General features: G+C 43.6%; 1 protein-coding gene across 4 annotated transcripts in view; it reads left to right on the top strand.

Annotated features, from left to right (window-relative positions):
- Positions 1 to 16,175, top strand: part of LOC123517919 (WSCD family member AAEL009094-like) — a 64,074-nt gene extending 47,899 nt beyond the window's left edge. For all 4 annotated transcript variants that reach the window (XM_045278380.1, XM_045278383.1, XM_045278382.1 and 1 more), the window contains exons 2-6: positions 5,721 to 5,892; positions 9,123 to 9,281; positions 13,575 to 13,697; positions 14,763 to 14,898; positions 15,442 to 16,175. In XM_045278380.1, coding sequence (XP_045134315.1) covers positions 5,743 to 5,892; positions 9,123 to 9,281; positions 13,575 to 13,697; positions 14,763 to 14,898; positions 15,442 to 15,839 — 966 coding nt within the window. In that variant the 5' untranslated portion in view covers positions 5,721 to 5,742 and the 3' untranslated portion in view covers positions 15,840 to 16,175. The remainder of the gene's footprint in view (positions 1 to 5,720; positions 5,893 to 9,122; positions 9,282 to 13,574; positions 13,698 to 14,762; positions 14,899 to 15,441) is intronic.
- Positions 16,176 to 16,653: the final 478 nt, after the last annotated feature.

The following is a 16,653-nucleotide window of genomic DNA, read 5'->3' as shown; positions in this document are numbered from 1 at the left end:
GAGGAGGAGGAGGAGGAGGAGGCGGTATAGAGGTGTTAGGAAGAGCAGGAGGAGGAGGAACGAATGTGCTAGGACTCTCAGAAACAGGAGGAGGAGGAGGAGGAGGAGGAGGAGGAGGAGGAGGAGGAGGAGGAGGAGGAGGAGGAGGAGGAGGAGGAGGAGGAGGAGGAGGAGCAGCAGCAGCAGGAGTAGGGGGCATGAATGAGGCAGAGAGGCAGACTCGAGCACGAAAACTAAGTGCTTGACATAATGGTCATACACACACACACACACACACACACACACACACACACACACTGTTACGCCACAAAGCAAGTAATGTCACAAAATCCAGAGAGTAACCCATAAACCGTCTAGAAAATTTAACACGTGCTTTACATCAAGACCTCCATGAAGGAAGAGAAAAATAACTAGGGACGTGATGAATAAAGACAGGCTGATACTTACTTCTATTTGTTATATCTTTCAATGAAGTATTTTAAAGAAGACAACAGTATCTCTATAGGGAACAGCGCTACAAAGGATAAAGATGGGCGGTCGTTCGCAGAGGTAGAAAGGATTGATGGGGGAGGAGGTGCTGTCAGTGGAGAAAGAGAGAATAGATAGGCGGCTGTTGTACAGAAAGAAAGGACTGATGGGCGGTCATTTGTAGAGGTAGAAAGGATTGGTGAGCGGTCGTCAGGTCAGTAGAGGAAGAGAGAATAGATAGGCGGGTGTCAGTAGAAAGGATAGATGGCAGAAAAAGAACACACTCGTAGACTTGCATCTGTTAATATCAAGGAAAGATAATAAGGCTAAAGATGCTCTGCCTGTATAGCATCAAGTACATTCCACCGTATGATTATCCGCAGTTACCCAAATGACACTAAATTATCTCCATGCCGCTCCCCATCCCCACAAGCCACAAGACGGCACAAGCTACAGCCAAGGAGGCACTCGAACACTGACCAGACTGCGTGTTGAGAGAGTATGAGTTGATGATTGTGTGAATGTTCGGTTACCGCCTATTCATGACCCTTTCCGTACAGTTCCTGGCGCAAGATGTGGCTTTTTATTTGTCTCTTCAGTTGCTGTGGATGGGTTCGTGTGTGTGTGTGTGTGTGTGTGTGTGTGTGTGTGTGTGTGTGTGTGTGTGTGTGTGTGTGTGTGTGTGTGTGTGTGTGTGTGTGTGTGTGTGTGATGCTAGATTGACATGTTACTCCTATATTCTCTCTCTCTCTCTCTCTCTCTCTCTCTCTCTCTCTCTCTCTCTCTCTGACGCTGGATTGACATGTGCTTTTCCACAACATCCTCTCCCCCACCTGAACCCAGCCCCCAACCTGCGAGACGCTCCACTTTACTGACTGGCCAATCTGGAGCACACTGGTTGTTGTCTGTGCACCTCCGCCCAAGTCTTCTTGTCTCGCTTTGTATGAATATGTTTGTCTCCTTTGTGGGTGGTGCATTGAATTTTGCTGACGAGGATAGTACTATTATGTTGTTGTTGCTCTTGGTGGTGGTGGTGGTGGTGGTGGTACTTAAGTAGTTGTCGCGATAACATGAACACGTTTGTGATGCGCCTTGAATTAATTTATTACTCTCTCTCTCTCTCTCTCTCTCTCTCTCTCTCTCTCTCTCTCTCTCTCTCTCTCTCTCTCGGGACCACAAAAATTCCTATCGCTATCTTGGTGAATTATAACAATGACTTGTCGGGATAAGGTGTTCGTAGCAGCGGAGCTCGACTTGTGGATACTCCGGGCAATCTTGATTTATCCTCCCCATTCTTTTCAGTAGTGAGAAACGTCCCCGTGTTCTTTCTTTTGCTGTGGCGAGTTAAAGTATAGAGACTGGCTGTACGTTAAAAGTAATGCTGCCAACAGATGACGCGTAACTGTAAACTTTTTGGCGAGAATTACGTTTCCAGTGATGTGAGATGAAGCAGAGATTGAGGTTCGACTGAGGAATGTCATGTTAACCTTTGGGACGGATTTCCACTCGGTGCCTTCTATACTCATTGTTTTGAGCTATTCTGTCTATTGTATTCAAAGTTCAGGGAGATGATTGTTCGGGTTGTCAGTCGTGTTTTCTTCGCACTGGTGATGTACAGCCTTAATCTCTTCATTACCAGGACGTGTTTTCATATTTATTGTGGTTACCATTTTGGTAGTTTTATACAGAAACATATGTTGCGATTAGAATATTGAAGACTCTGACCATTAATCTTTTGACCTTTATAGGCTCTTCCTAATGCAAATAAAATCGTGTAATTATGCCCAAAAATCAAAGTAAAAAAATGTCTCCCAATAATGAAGTGGATAATTAACACTTTGAATCACGAAAAGATCACGAAAAACATTTATAACTTACACTACATTAGGAATGGTCTATGGACGTCAAAAGATTACTGGTCAGAACCTTCACTATTTCAATCCCCACATAGATTTCAGAAGCTGTATAAATCACTAAATGGTAAGCAGAATGAATATGAAAATGCGTCATGGTACTGAAGGGATTAAGGCATATATTTTTTCTTACTCCCTTTTAATCATAGTTCTGTAGTGAAGAAAAGACAAATATCATCCTTTCTTCTTTTTTCCACGTTTCCATGCAAATGATCTTTTTCATAGCGTCCTGAATATTAACAGAAAAGATGGTCATGGCAGTAAGAGGGTTTGGTAAAGGCCACGCACTGTCTGGTGGAATTCACACCTATTTGTTCATGGTATTCTGCAGCCACACTTTTGTGACGTAGCTTCATAACTTTGGGATTGTGATCATTGTGCAGATTCAAATGATATAGTTCAGCGTGAGTAAGGTCTGTTTATCCTAATTTCCGTGGGCAACCCTGCAACAGTGTTTTCGCCGCCACTCTCCATTCCGTCGAGTGTCGGGCAGTCACCAGCCTGTAGAGGCAACACTGTCCATGACTAACTGATAACTCCCTTCAGTGTCGCTTTTTCATTAAAAACAATATATTTCATTAATTCTTCACGTCTCGTCTTCCATATGTGAAGGAACGTTGACGATAGAAACGTATATACACACTAAAAGAAAGAAATGTTGGTTAATTTTTCGATATAATGCATATCCTATGGTAAAAGATAAGCTTTGAGCTTCACCAGCCAGCATTAAAACTGAGCGGTGACAAGTGTAATCACCGAAGGATCACACCGTGTTGCTCTTGATAATGGTAGTGAAGTAAAACTCACCACAGGGAAGAGTGATTGACAGTTTTATGAGATCCAGAGTCAACTTAGTGTCGGCAATAACCTTATCGTTGCGTCACCTTAAAACACAAATCAATCAATATCTGTCCGCGCCAAGCCAGGCCGCTCGCTGCACCCCCGAGCACGCCGCCGCACGCCGACCTGGCAGCGCTGAGTGTACCAAGGCGCCTCACCCCAACTAGTGGACAACACCAAATTTGACATTCATCACTTAGATATGCAGCAAGTCAGAGAATGATGAGCAAGGCGAAAATGATGAATACTTACAAACGGATCCCTCCTTCCCTCAACCAGTCACGAAAAAAGGAATAGAAGAATACCTAACATTTTTTAGTCGTGTATTTGATGACGAGTTACATAAACAACAAAAGTTCCACTACATACATTCAAAAGCAGAAGAAAAGAGACATGATTGACACCCACAGACGGGGGAAAAAAATTTGTTGCTGCAAATGTGAAGCTTGCAACTCACAACAGCGAATTCCGATGAAGTCAAGCCATCTGTTGCCTCTCAGTGATCGGCATAATTATCTTGTTATTCCTTCACCCCGGACCGACAGAGAAGGACGGGCGTGTCTTCAAGACGTAAGAATATGGAAATAATTCACGTTGGTATTATCACCACCACCGCCTCACACTCAAATGTCAAGGCCCATCCCTCCCTCCAGCTGGTCCCCGCGCCGCCCGTCACCCTGATCCATCCCAGCACAATTAGTCATCGCTGTGTCGTGTTGCCAGATAAACTAATTTAGGCCAGATTGATTTTTCCTACTGTAATTCAGAAAAGATTGGATCCTGTTACCAGCAACGTTGTCCTCTTGCCTCCCTCCACTCTGAAAATTCGAAATATCACCAGATTTGACACTTTTCTTTCTTCGAGGATTGTAATATGGATTCATTCAAATTACTTCATTGAAAAGCTATGCTTACTGGCTGTAATGGTCTATCTTGGCAAGCCTTTACTACCAGTCCTCCCTGCCTAAGGAGCCGAGGATTGCTACGCGTCCAATTATCGTAAATTGCCTCTCGTTCCACAGGGAGCCGTAAAGCCCTGCAGTGGTGGATGTTAGCTGTGCCTCCCGTGACACACACACACACACACACACACACACACACACACACACACACACACGAAATTATCAGTATAAGTAAAACGAAAAAGCACATGAATCCTACTATAAGTTGATTTGTTTCGCATTTGAGTCGTCGGTTCTCTCACACTGATGTCAATTTTCACCAACTAAAATACTCGGGGAATCAAGATCTTGAATTGATCATGGACAAAGGTCTGGTGTCTGTTCATGATTCCCAGACCTTGCTTGACATGCATGAGTGTTTCACAGTGCAGCATTGCCAGGCCTCATCTGGAAGGCTGAGTAATGCAGAGGTGTGTGGCTGTTTGATTTTTACTTTCTTCCCCCTAATATATTATGTGAGACACCAGAATGTAGCACAAATTAAGTGAAATATACTAATGCAGAGTGCAAAGTGGCGCTGTAATAAGATAATTACCAGAACGCTACGTGTTCGTTAAAAGCAACTAGGGACTAGGAATTCCGTTTTGTTTCCCTAGGTCCACCTTGAAGGCTGATTTCAGCCGGACGATATATACTGGGTTATAGTAGTGGAAAACGGTACTGTAACAGAACGCCTCAAAAGTGTTGATTGTAGCCGTTCACGGTTTTATTTACGACGACACCGCCCTGACGCGTTGATGTCCTGGCTCCCTGAGGCCCTGTATGGTATCCTGGGTAGCGGCACTCATCCCTGCACCAGTGTTCGATCGCCACACACACGAGAAAGCTGCTACGACTGTGTGTTCTTCAGTGATCGCTGACACACAACTGGCAAACTATTCAGAATGAACACACGTGCCAGAAAACTTCGCTAAAAGAAAAGAAAGAAAAACTAACTCCAGAACGAGCAGTCCACTCCAGGATTCAGACATCTGTTCTGCGTCATTGTTCTTTATGTGACTCCTCAAGATATGTCTTATAAATTCCTGTATTCGCAATAAACAACCTGCTGAGTTTCTTCACAAGATACGAAGGAGGCTTTATGTCACATACTTCCACATCAGCCACCAATGCCAGGCTTTGATGCTTCATCTGCTTTGTCCTAAAAATCGTGTCATCTGAGGGTAAATAGTACGGTAACATGACTCTGGTTGGCTTAAGAATTTTTTCATGTAAAATTAGTCAATAAGTAGGTAGGTAAATAGATGTATTAATTTGATAAACCAGTGTTGTAGTGTTTTTGTTATTTCTGCCAGTGACCATTATTGGATGACTGGCTAACCTTTACTTGTTAGGCAGGTGCTCATGTGCTTTCTGCCACTCCTTCACTTACCTACTGCATCACTGTCTGTGTTAATGCGGGTTACTCAGAGGGTGACTTTTTTCGGATTCGTATGAACCTTAATGTGCATATGTGTTTGTATCTTAGACATGAAATCGCCAAGCTTCATTAAGACTGGTATGCTTATTAACACACCCCTCCTTTGTGCTTCTGCAGGAGATGCGGGACTCGGGCTGAGATGCGGCGGTGGCGGTGGTGGCGGTGGCTGGTGTGCGCCAGCGGCTGGGTGGCTCTCGTCTATGTCTTCTTCCTCGCCTTCGTCACGCTGGTCTCCCTCACCAACCCCACTCTGACGCGCCCGTACAGTCCCCCTGCAGAGGCTGTAGGGGTGCGTGCCTTCCCGTTTGTTCTGATCTCATTGCACAGTAACAGGATTGAGTGAAGCTCCTTGTGTCTCATATCTGAATGCCGTCTTTCAAAACTGTTAATCATTTTGGTACGCACTGCTTCTTCTTCTTCTTTCTGTGTGTGTGTGTTTGTTTGTTTGATCTGCTGCAGTCTCTGACGAGACAGCCAGACGTTACCCTACGGAACGAGCTCAGAGCTCATTATTTCCGATCTTCGGATAGGCCTGAGACCAGGCACACACCACACACCGGGACAACAAGGTCACAACTCCTCGATTTACATCCCGTACCTACTCACTGCTAGGTGAACAGGGGCTACACGTGAAAGGAGACACACCCAAATATCTCCACCCGGCCGGGGAATCGAACCCCGGTCCTCTGGCTTGTGAAGCCAGCGCTCTAACCACTGAGCTACCGTGTGTGTGTGTGTGTGTGTGTGTGTGTGTGTGTTTCACTGTTTGATCTGCTGCAGTCTCTGACGAGACAGCCAGACGTTACCCTACGGAACGAGCTCAGAGCTCATTATTTCCGATCTTGGGATAGGTCTGAGACCAGGCACACACCACACACTGGGACAACAAGGTCACAACTCCTCGATTTACATCCCGTACCTACTCACTGCTAGGTGAACAGGGGCTACACGTGAAAGGAGACACACCCAAATATCTCCACCCGCCCGATGAATCGAACCCCGGTCATCTGGCTTGTGAAGCCAGCGCTCTAACCACTGAGCTACCGGGCCGTGTGTGTGTGTGTGTGTGTGTGTGTGTGTGTGTTGTAATTAAGGAACTGCATGTAGTTATGAAAGTTTTAGGAGAGAGAGAGAGAGAGAGAGAGAGAGAGAGAGAGAGAGAGAGAGAGAGAGAGAGAGAGAGAGAGAATATCACGACAGCCAGAATATAACCCTGTGCAGAGTCTTTAGAGGACAGATAAGGGCAACGTTGCTGTATAACTCCTGCTCGACTCTTCACTAACAGTTGTGATTGAGCAGTTAACTAATGTGGAAGCAAGAAGATTAGGCAGCAATGATTCCTCTCGCCTTTGTGAAGCGATGGTGGTGGTGGAGCTGGTGGTGGTGATGGTGATGGTGGTGGTGACGCTGATAATATTGATGTGGTGGAGGCGATGTGGTGATGTGGGTGGGTAGAAGAATAGGCCTGCAGATAAGGATGTGTCTGGAGAGGATTGGGTTTTCTTTATGAATCTGCGGTCAATATCTGGAGGAGCACCATGAGTGAGGAGAAATGAAGAGAGAGAGAGAGAGAGAGAGAGAGAGAGAGAGAGAGACGAGAAGAAAGAGAATGAACAAGAGGCATGAAAAATGAGTGAACTAAACTGAACGAGTAAAAGCGGTATGAGAAGCATTGAACAAACGCATTAAAGAGCATTCGTTGATTAAGCAGAATAGCAAAGCACTGTGTTAGTCGGCGAGGTAAAACTCAGCATTGGATCAAGCCCGCCATGCCACGTGACCGAGAAAATGGTTTACTGGCCAACACTAGCATCGCGTAATGGACCGTGTACTGAAACACATCTGCACCGCAACGCCATCACATTCAAAAGGTTCTAGTTCAGATTACACAGGATTTTTAGGGCATTTCTTATGGCAAAAGTGACAGATTAAGTAGATTTGTACATTATTAACAGGAACATTCTTGAAAAACCGACTCTCTGTAGTCTTTGAAGCTTGTTGTAGTGAGAGACCAAAGCGCTTCAGAATACAGGCAATTGAGCAACCAGTTGGGTCTTCCCCGTAAGTAAGTGTTGTCAGAATATTAAGTTTGGTAAGATGCCTCCTCAAATCTCAGAGACAAAGTTGCCTTACTTACCGATAGCGGTTAAGAAAAGTTCACTGTTAGGCCCTCATGACGCCAGGGCCGGGGATCGTGTTGCTGCCGTGGCGGTGGCGGGCAGGGGAAGGGAGTGCTGAACATTGATGACGGCATGGGGAGGGGATGGAGGATGGACGAGGTGCAGTTGTCGAGTCGAGGGAAATGATGCAAGAACCAAAGCTATGAGTTGCTAACTATCACCAGACACTTGTTGTAGTTGCACGGAAGTGTGGTTATTAGACATAAACACATAAAAATCGAGACAAAAATATCGCAAAATGACAATCCTCTAAAAGCTACAAACACTAACATGTTTTTAAGTGTTGAATTTGTAAGAAAATCACTTCGGCCCATCACTTGCTTTCCTCACTGTCACCTCCAATATCGAACACTATCCTGGCGAGGCGAATCATCTAATGCGACTCGTGTGACCGAATCTATGTTGCGTCACCAGCCTTGGAAGGACAACTCCAGCTGTGTGGGCACGCGATACACGTCCTGGAAGTCGATCCTCACCAAATTACCTCTGAGTGCAGGAAACCCGAGAGACCCGCGCAAACCTTGTGGCTGAGGCGAGACGATCACTTTACCCAAAGTCATCCGACACGGCAAAGTTGCCTGTCTGAGACTACCTCAGAGACCGCTGCCGAAGTGACGAAGAGAGAGAGAGAGAGAGAGAGAGAGAGAGAGAATATCACGACAGCCAGAATATTACCCTGTGCAGAGCCTTTAGAGGAGGACAGATAAGGGCAACGCTACTGTATAACTTTTGCTTAACTCTTCACATGTTACTTATCACCTTGCACATTAATTTACATATTTTACATACTACATCTTAAACATACATACCTGATGGACGGGCCAGGCCCTGGATGACCTAGTCGCCCCTTGTAGTTTTCCAGAAGTTTGTTTCTCCCTAAGCCGTGGCTTACACTGCAAAAGAGTCCGCCCAAAGACTTCTGACATGGCCCGGGAATCAAACCAGAGACCTCCCGATTGTGATGTGTGTGTGTTTCACTGTTTGATCTGCTGCAGTCTCTGACGAGACAGCCAGACGTTACCCTACGGAGCGAGCTCAGAGGTCATTATTTCCGATCTTCGGATAGGCCTGAGACCAGGCACACACCACACACCGGGACAACAAGGTCACAACTCCTCGATTTACATCCCGTACCTACTCACTGCTAGGTGAACAGGGGCTACACGTGAAAGGAGACACACCCAAATATCTCCACCCGGCCGGGGAATCGAACCATTGTGTGTGTGTGTGTGTGTGTGTGTGTGTGTGTGTGTGTGTGTGTGTGTGTGTGTGAGTAGTTAAATATTTGTTGATGTGGCTGCAATGCACCCTGTCCTCATGCCTAATATTACACCGGCAGGGCCGCGGCACATGGAGCTGGGCGTCGCGCAGGTTGGGGCGCGGAGCGAGGCTTCCCTGGTGTCAGCCTCTGAGGTGGCGGGATCCTCCAGGACCTGTCACTGCCCTCGTGTCCTTCCCAGGCTCAGGGAACACGTGGGTTAGGTACTTGCTGCAGCAGGTGAGTCTGTGCCTCGCCGTCAGCAGAGAGAGCAGGTGCGTTGTGACGGTGACCTGCCTGGCTGCTGCTTGACCTCTCCCAGTGACGCCAGATGCATTTTTTTATCTATTTAAAAATATACTTCGTTATTTATATATCCTTTCAGTATTTACTTGACGTATAACGCTTAAACTTCTGAGAAACCATCCTCTCTGTGATGCAGTAGGCTGTTTATTTTTCAGTTCATTCATTCATTCATTCTAGATTATTTTTATTTCTATTTGTTTATTGATCATATATTTGTCATGATGCTTTTGTAGAGGCTTATGTGATTCCGCAAAGCTAGCCAATGTAATCCTCTCTAAGATAAGACTGGCGACAAGCATGTGGATATTCGTCAGCCACTTGGCGATTGCTTCAAGAAATAGCCAGCTTCCGTCAGGAGTTGAGGTCAGACCAACGAAAGCAGAAGGTCCATACGCTGTCCCATCGTCCACCGCCGCAAGCAATTCAGCGAAATGCGAAGCGTAATCTATATTATGTTGATGTTTTGTATAGAGAGAGAGAGATGGAGGCAGCTCTTGGCTCCTCGTTCACTTTAGTTAGACTTTCAGTGTGACGTATAGTTTTAAACATGTCTGCTTTTCTATCTGAGCGCACGAACACACACACACACACACACACACACACACACACACACACACACACACACACACACACACACACACACACACACACACACACACACACACACACACACACACACACACACACACACACACACACACACTAATGCCAAGCCACCACAAGTCCTCACAAAGATCCTCTTCATCCCTCCTCATTAATTATCTTGCCAATCTCCGTCGTGTTCCGTTTCAAAACTTTTCACTTTTAATCTTCTCGTTAGGGGCGTTCTTAGAGTATTTGGCACCCGGGGCAGATCATTCCTTTGCACCCCCTCCCAAAGGTGGATGTTGGAGGGAGGGGCTGCCGAGCGAAGCGAAGCAAAACAGCTGGGATTCCCAGTCTCCAAAAAATTTTGAGAGAAAGAAGGTTGTGTTAAGGCCCTATCACACTGGCCTATGAACGCAGAACCAGGAACATCCGCTCCAGGTAGCTGGAACTTGACCGGGATTAGCGGAACCAAGTTGGGATGGATTCATATCCATCCCGGTTCTCCGTATGCTATTCCAATGGAAAAGTAAACATAATACATGTAATAAAAACCTTTTATTTAAACTAAAAAGAACGTGACTAAATTTTTCATATTGGAATATTAAATAATATTTCATCAATTTAGAAAGGTAAGATATAAATATATCATGTCGATAGTTTGGACTCATGGCAACCACCTCTGACTCTAAGTTGCCGTCGCGTACGTCTCAGCTTTTTTTTTATAGTTTCTTTACTTACTTTTGGTCAACAAGAGGAAGTGCAAATGCAGTTCCAGGACAAAGCACAGGCTGAGATATAAGCAGTATGGTTTTGTTCTGGTTTATTTTGATAAGACTTTGTCTTGGTTGGTGGGCCGTTTGCCTAACATAGCAAGAACGCGGGCAGCTTGTGTGTGATAGTGTTCCTGGTTTCGTACCAAGAACTATGGCCCGCGTTCCGCTTATCATAGGCCAGTTGTTTCCTAGTTCGTGCCGAGACACCCTTATGTTTGGCAACACGAAGCATCAAGTTGCGCTTCGTCTCGCCAACATGTCGCTTGCACGACGAACAAACATATTCATACGCAACACTAGATATTAGGAATGAAGGAATTGAATCTTTATAAGGAAAGAAGGATTTCAGAGTATAAGAGTTACAGAAAATAAAGTTAAACTTTCTTTCCGGAAAGTGTTGTTTCAGTAAGTGATTAAGTTTTTTTTCTGAATCACGAAACTCAAATGGCCATAGTAGGGTAATTTTATGTAATGTACTAATATGTCATCCTTATCTTTTTGCAAAGGGTTATGAATATTATCAGAAAAATTTTTTATACAATTTTGTATTCTTCATATGGCACCCCCCTCTGGTTGTCACCCGGGACGGACCGGTCCCCCCCCCCCATTAGTACGCCACTGCTTCTCGTTTTCTACGTAAGATTAAGAAATAATTTGGAATAGAATATTTATTCTTTTGGGGCAAGCTTCTTTCATATATCGTGTACGTATCTTTAGCATGAGTTATTCTGAGTGCCTCAAGTAAGACATTTAGTGATGCTGGTGCTAGTCGTTACTGAAATCGAACCATAATCCTTAACCCTTTCAGTACTGGGACACATTTTTTACCATGAGTTTTGGATATGATGAGGCGATTTTATTTACATTAGGAAGAATCTATGGAGAGTCTTCACTATTTTAATCCCAACATAAGTTTCTGAAGCTGTATATCATATCAAATAGTAAGAAAAATGAATATGAAAACGCGTCATGGTACTGAAGGGTTTAAAGTCATACCAAATCCGACCATAGTTCTTAAGAAAATCAATATTCTTTAACCCTTTGACTACTATCTGTAGCATCTTCTCTTTATCACAAACTACTCTGAGATATTTCTTTTGTCCCACAGCCAACTCTAAACATTATACTGTATGAACGTTGGAAGCTTCTTTAAATCTCTCTTCTCTTTGCTGTATTTGCTTGCAGTGTTCTGCCTTCAGTGTTGCGTATTGACACATATCGCAATGAAAACTATAAAAAGTTCAGCGTCTGACCAGCAGTAAACGTTTGAGATGTGAGTGACAGAATCGTTCATCGCAGCATCCGAGTAAACGTTTCGGGATGTTGAACTTAGTAACTCACCGCGCACTTGCCTCCTCACTCCTCTCGCCTTGCCTGTGTGACCGTGCGTTGCTGCATCTCGGTCCGCTGCACATCGAACTCCGGAGATTTGCTTTCTATTTCAGTGCCATAACTTTTTGACTTGTCTTTGTTTTATTCATTTCTATCTGTAGTAGTAGTAGTAGTAGTAGTAGTAGTAGTAGTAGTAGTAGTAGTAGTAGTAGTAGTAGTAGTAGTAGTAGTAGTAGTAGTAGTAGTAGTAGTAGTAGTAGTAGTAGTAGTAGTAGTAGCAGTAGCAGTAGTAGTAGTAGTAGTAGTAGTAGTAGTAGCAGTAGTAGCAGTAGTAGTAGTAGTAGTAGTAGTAGTAGTAGTAGTAGCAGTAGTAGCAGTAGTAGTAGCAATAGTAGTGGTATTAGTAGTAGTAATAGTTGTATATTTTCTATTTATTTGTATTTGTCTATCATCTTATTCTTGTTATTATTTTTTATTATTGTTACTTATTATTATTATTAATATTATTATTATTATTATTATTATTATTATTATTATTATTATTATTATTATTATTATTATTATTTTTGTTGTTTTTATTATCGTTACTTTTACTACTACTACCACCACTACTATTACTACTACTACTACTGCTACTACTACTGCTACTACTACTACTACTACTACTACTACTACTACTACTACTACTACTACTACTACTACTACTACTACTACTACTACTACTATCTTTTTTTCAACAGCACATAATTGTTCAGTCATTGTTATTACTGCGCTTCCATCATTTACATTGGGTGACTTTCTTTCCAATGTTGATGAAAAATTGTAGTTTCACTGTCCCTGGAAATTACAAAAAAGAAAAAGAAGAAAATTGTTGTTGAGATACGACATACAAACATATACATGTTAAGAAGGGGTCTCGCGTAAGGCACACACACACACACACACACACACACACACGCCCGGTAGCTCAGTGGTTAGAGCGCTGACTTCACAAGCCAGAGGACCGGGGTTCGATTACCCAGCCGGGTGAAGATATTTGGGTGTGTCTCCTTTCACGAGTAGCCCCTGTTCACCTAGCAGTGAGTAGGTACGGGATGTAAATCGAGGAGTTGTGACCTTGTTGTCCCGGTGTGTGGTGTGTGCCTGGTCTCAGGCCTATCCGAAGATCAGAAATAATGAGCTCTGAGCTCGTTCCGTAAGGTAACGTCTGGCTGTCTCGTCAGAGACTGCAACAGATCAAACAGTGAAACACAAACACAAGTTTATTATGCAGTTCTTAAACACATCTGCGGGAGAATTCAAAGCAAGTAGACCAATTTGGCTACATTCATTCATTTATTTAAGTTATTCATCTAATATATTTGCTCAATTACTTCTCTACTTACTTATTCACTTTCTCTCTTTTCCTCCTGTCAGTTACTTGGTCATTGGTCTGTTTAGCCTCACTGGTTCAATCTTGGTTACTATTACGAGTGACGGCGCTACTCACTATTCAATCCTGACAGTGCTTCTCTCTCTCCTTTCTCTCGTACAGGTGACAGGCTACTATTCCGGCAGCGTGTACAAGGACTACGCCCTCATGAAGAACGGCTTCCCTGCAGAGTCGGTGTCCAACGGCTCGGTGGTGGTGGTGAAGACGCACGAGTGGGGACCAGAGGTGGGTGTGTGCAAGGTAAAATGAATACGAGAAATTCATTTTACCTTTGGGTCGGTGGGCAGCGTCACGTCTCCATACTTTGGTTTGTCGTTGTGGAGAGCCAGAAAGTGAGAAACGTCAATGAAAATAATGTTCACTCTGCCCTCTCCGTAACACACACAGACAGATAGACAGATACATACATACATACATACAGGCATGCATAAGCAGGTAGGTAGATAGATAGATAGATAAATAGATAGATAGATAGATAGATAGATAGATAGATAGAAATATAGATAGATAGATAAATAAATAGATAGAGAGATAAATAAATAGATAGATAGATAGATAGATAGGTAGATAGATAGATAGATAGATAGGCAGATAGATAGATAGAGCGATATAAAGATAGATAGATAGAGAGAGATAGAGACAAATAAATAGATAGGCAGATAAATAGGTTGTAGATAGATAGATAGATAGATAGAAAGCTAGGCAGATAGATAGATAGATAGAGAGATAGATAGGTAGATAGAGAGAGAGAGATAGAGATAAATAGATAGATATAGAGATGAATATATTGGATACATAGATAGATAGATAGATAGATAGATAAACAGATAGATAGATAGATAGACAGATAGATAGACAGATAGACAGATAGATAGGCTGAGTTTATTGACTTGCTTGTTGTTGTGTCATTTTCATTTTGACAAATCGTAACACATCTTTCATTTATTTATTCATATTTTCTGTTTGTTTATTTTTTATTTATCTAATTATCATTGTTATTATTATTATTATTATTATTATTATTATTATTATTATTATTATTATTATAAATATCATCATTATTATTATCATTATTTTCGCTGTGTGTGTGTGTGTGTGTGTGTGTATTATTATCATCATCATAAATATCATCATTTATTATTATCATTATTTTCGCAGGGCTGTGAAAGGAGACACACCCAAATATGTGTGTGTGTGTGTGTGTGTGTGTGTGTGTGTGTGTGTGTGTGTGTGTGTGTGTGTGTGTGTGTATGTGTGGTTCCCTCCCTTCAGGTTCATGTTTCTCCCCAGATGCGCAAAGGGTTCTCGCGCGCCATCCTGGTGGTTCGGGATCCTTACCTGGCCATCCAGGCTGAATTCAATCGCCAGAGCGGCGGTCACATCGGCCACGCACAGCCGGACAAGTATACGCGGGACGGAGGACGCTGTAAGTGAGATGGAAACAGCAATTACGCTTCCTAGAAATTCATCTACCCTTTTCTTGTGGCTAGAACTCTTTTACTTGGTTGAGAAATGCAAGAAAGGTACTGTACTGGAGGTGCTTTCTTTAGATCTGGATGATGCTAATGTAACATACTGGAATGGAATCTTAGCAACATCCATACTCTGTGCGGTGGACCAGTGCCAAACAGCGGCAGTCTGGTGCCAGGTAACCTGCATGCCTCTGGTCACTCTGGTTCACTGTTCTCGGATAGATGAAGTAGAGACATCAGAATACCATCAGGATACATTTCTTTATGGCTGGCTGTCTGAAAAATAAGTACAAAAATGTCATGAACTGTTTCGAAATTTATCTTTGCTTATAAGTAACTATGAGATTTGGTGAGGAAACAACTGGTATAGAAGTGTACAGTAGGTGCAAAAGTTCTTCTATGCTAACAAGACTTCTTCCTTTACTCTTGTGTTGTGTCACTAAGTAACTGATGTACATTTTCTGTGATGCGATGAGTCAAGAATGCTTTCCTTACAGACTGGGAGAAGTTCGTGACGAACAAAGCGCTGGCGTGGATGAACACCACTCTGGACTGGCTCAAATTCGAAGGTCCACTACATTTGGTTTTCTATGAAGATCTTCTGGACAATTTGCCTGAAGAAATGAGGAGAATTCTTGAGTTCTTGGATTTGGATGTCAGTGAGAGTAACTTTGACTGCATGATGAGACACCTGGATGGTATATACAAGAGGAGAAAAAGACCTCTGAGCTTCGACCCGTTCACGCCCAAGCTGCGTGCGCTGGTGGATCGCTGCAAACAACTGGTAGAGCGTGCAGTGCGGGAGGTGCTGGCGGGGGGCGATGTCAACGTGGTCTTAAACAACATGAATGCATTCAATTTTAGCTTTGGCCATCACAAACCTGTCGTCAGATGATGACCTCAAGGGTGTTTGTTTGTCGTGCGTCATAGGAAAAAATTTCTGAACCAATGAAGTAGGAATTAAAATCTTATTACAAGGAAGGAAGTTAGTAAAATACATCCCCCCAAACAAGGAGAGAAGTCGTGTGTCGTAGATACTTGCATAGATATATACTTTGAAACGCAGCATGTCTGCAGACGCGACGATGCATTCCTGTGTTCCTCTCTGCAGGCGGCGCACACATTACCGAGGCCTGAGATACAACAGCAAGATAGGAAACGACAAACGACTCTCCCGATGAAAAGAATGATCGTATCAAATAATTATTAGTACTAACATTTCCTGGAAAAAGAAAGATAAATATTGATAAGTTTTCATTGCAAGAAAGTCACTATGCTAGTCTGTCATCATGGTACCAGTATACTGTAAGTAGGCATGGACACCAACACACCCACTCACCCAACACACACACACACACACACACACACACACACACTGAGCTCTGAGCTCGCTCCGTAATGGGGAAGACTGGCTGGGTGACCAGCAGGCGACCGAGGAGGTGAATTACACACACACGCCCGGTAGCTCAGTGGTTAGAGCGCTGGCTTCACAAGCCAGAGGACCGGAGTTCGATTCCCCGGCCAGGTAGAGATATTTGGGTGTGTCTCCTTTCACGTGTAGCCTCTGTTCACCTAGCAGTGAGTAGGTACGAGATGTAAATCGAAGAGTTGTGACCTTGTTGTCCCGGTGTGTGGTGTGTGTCTGGTCTCAGGCCTATCCGAAGATCGGAAATAATGAGCTCTGAGCTCGTTCCGTAGGGTAACGTCTG

Source organism: Portunus trituberculatus, chromosome 43, assembly GCF_017591435.1.
Source record: "Portunus trituberculatus isolate SZX2019 chromosome 43, ASM1759143v1, whole genome shotgun sequence".
In the NCBI taxonomy this organism is placed as follows: domain Eukaryota; kingdom Metazoa; phylum Arthropoda; class Malacostraca; order Decapoda; family Portunidae; genus Portunus; species Portunus trituberculatus.
This window is presented reverse-complemented; position numbering and strand designations above follow the sequence as displayed.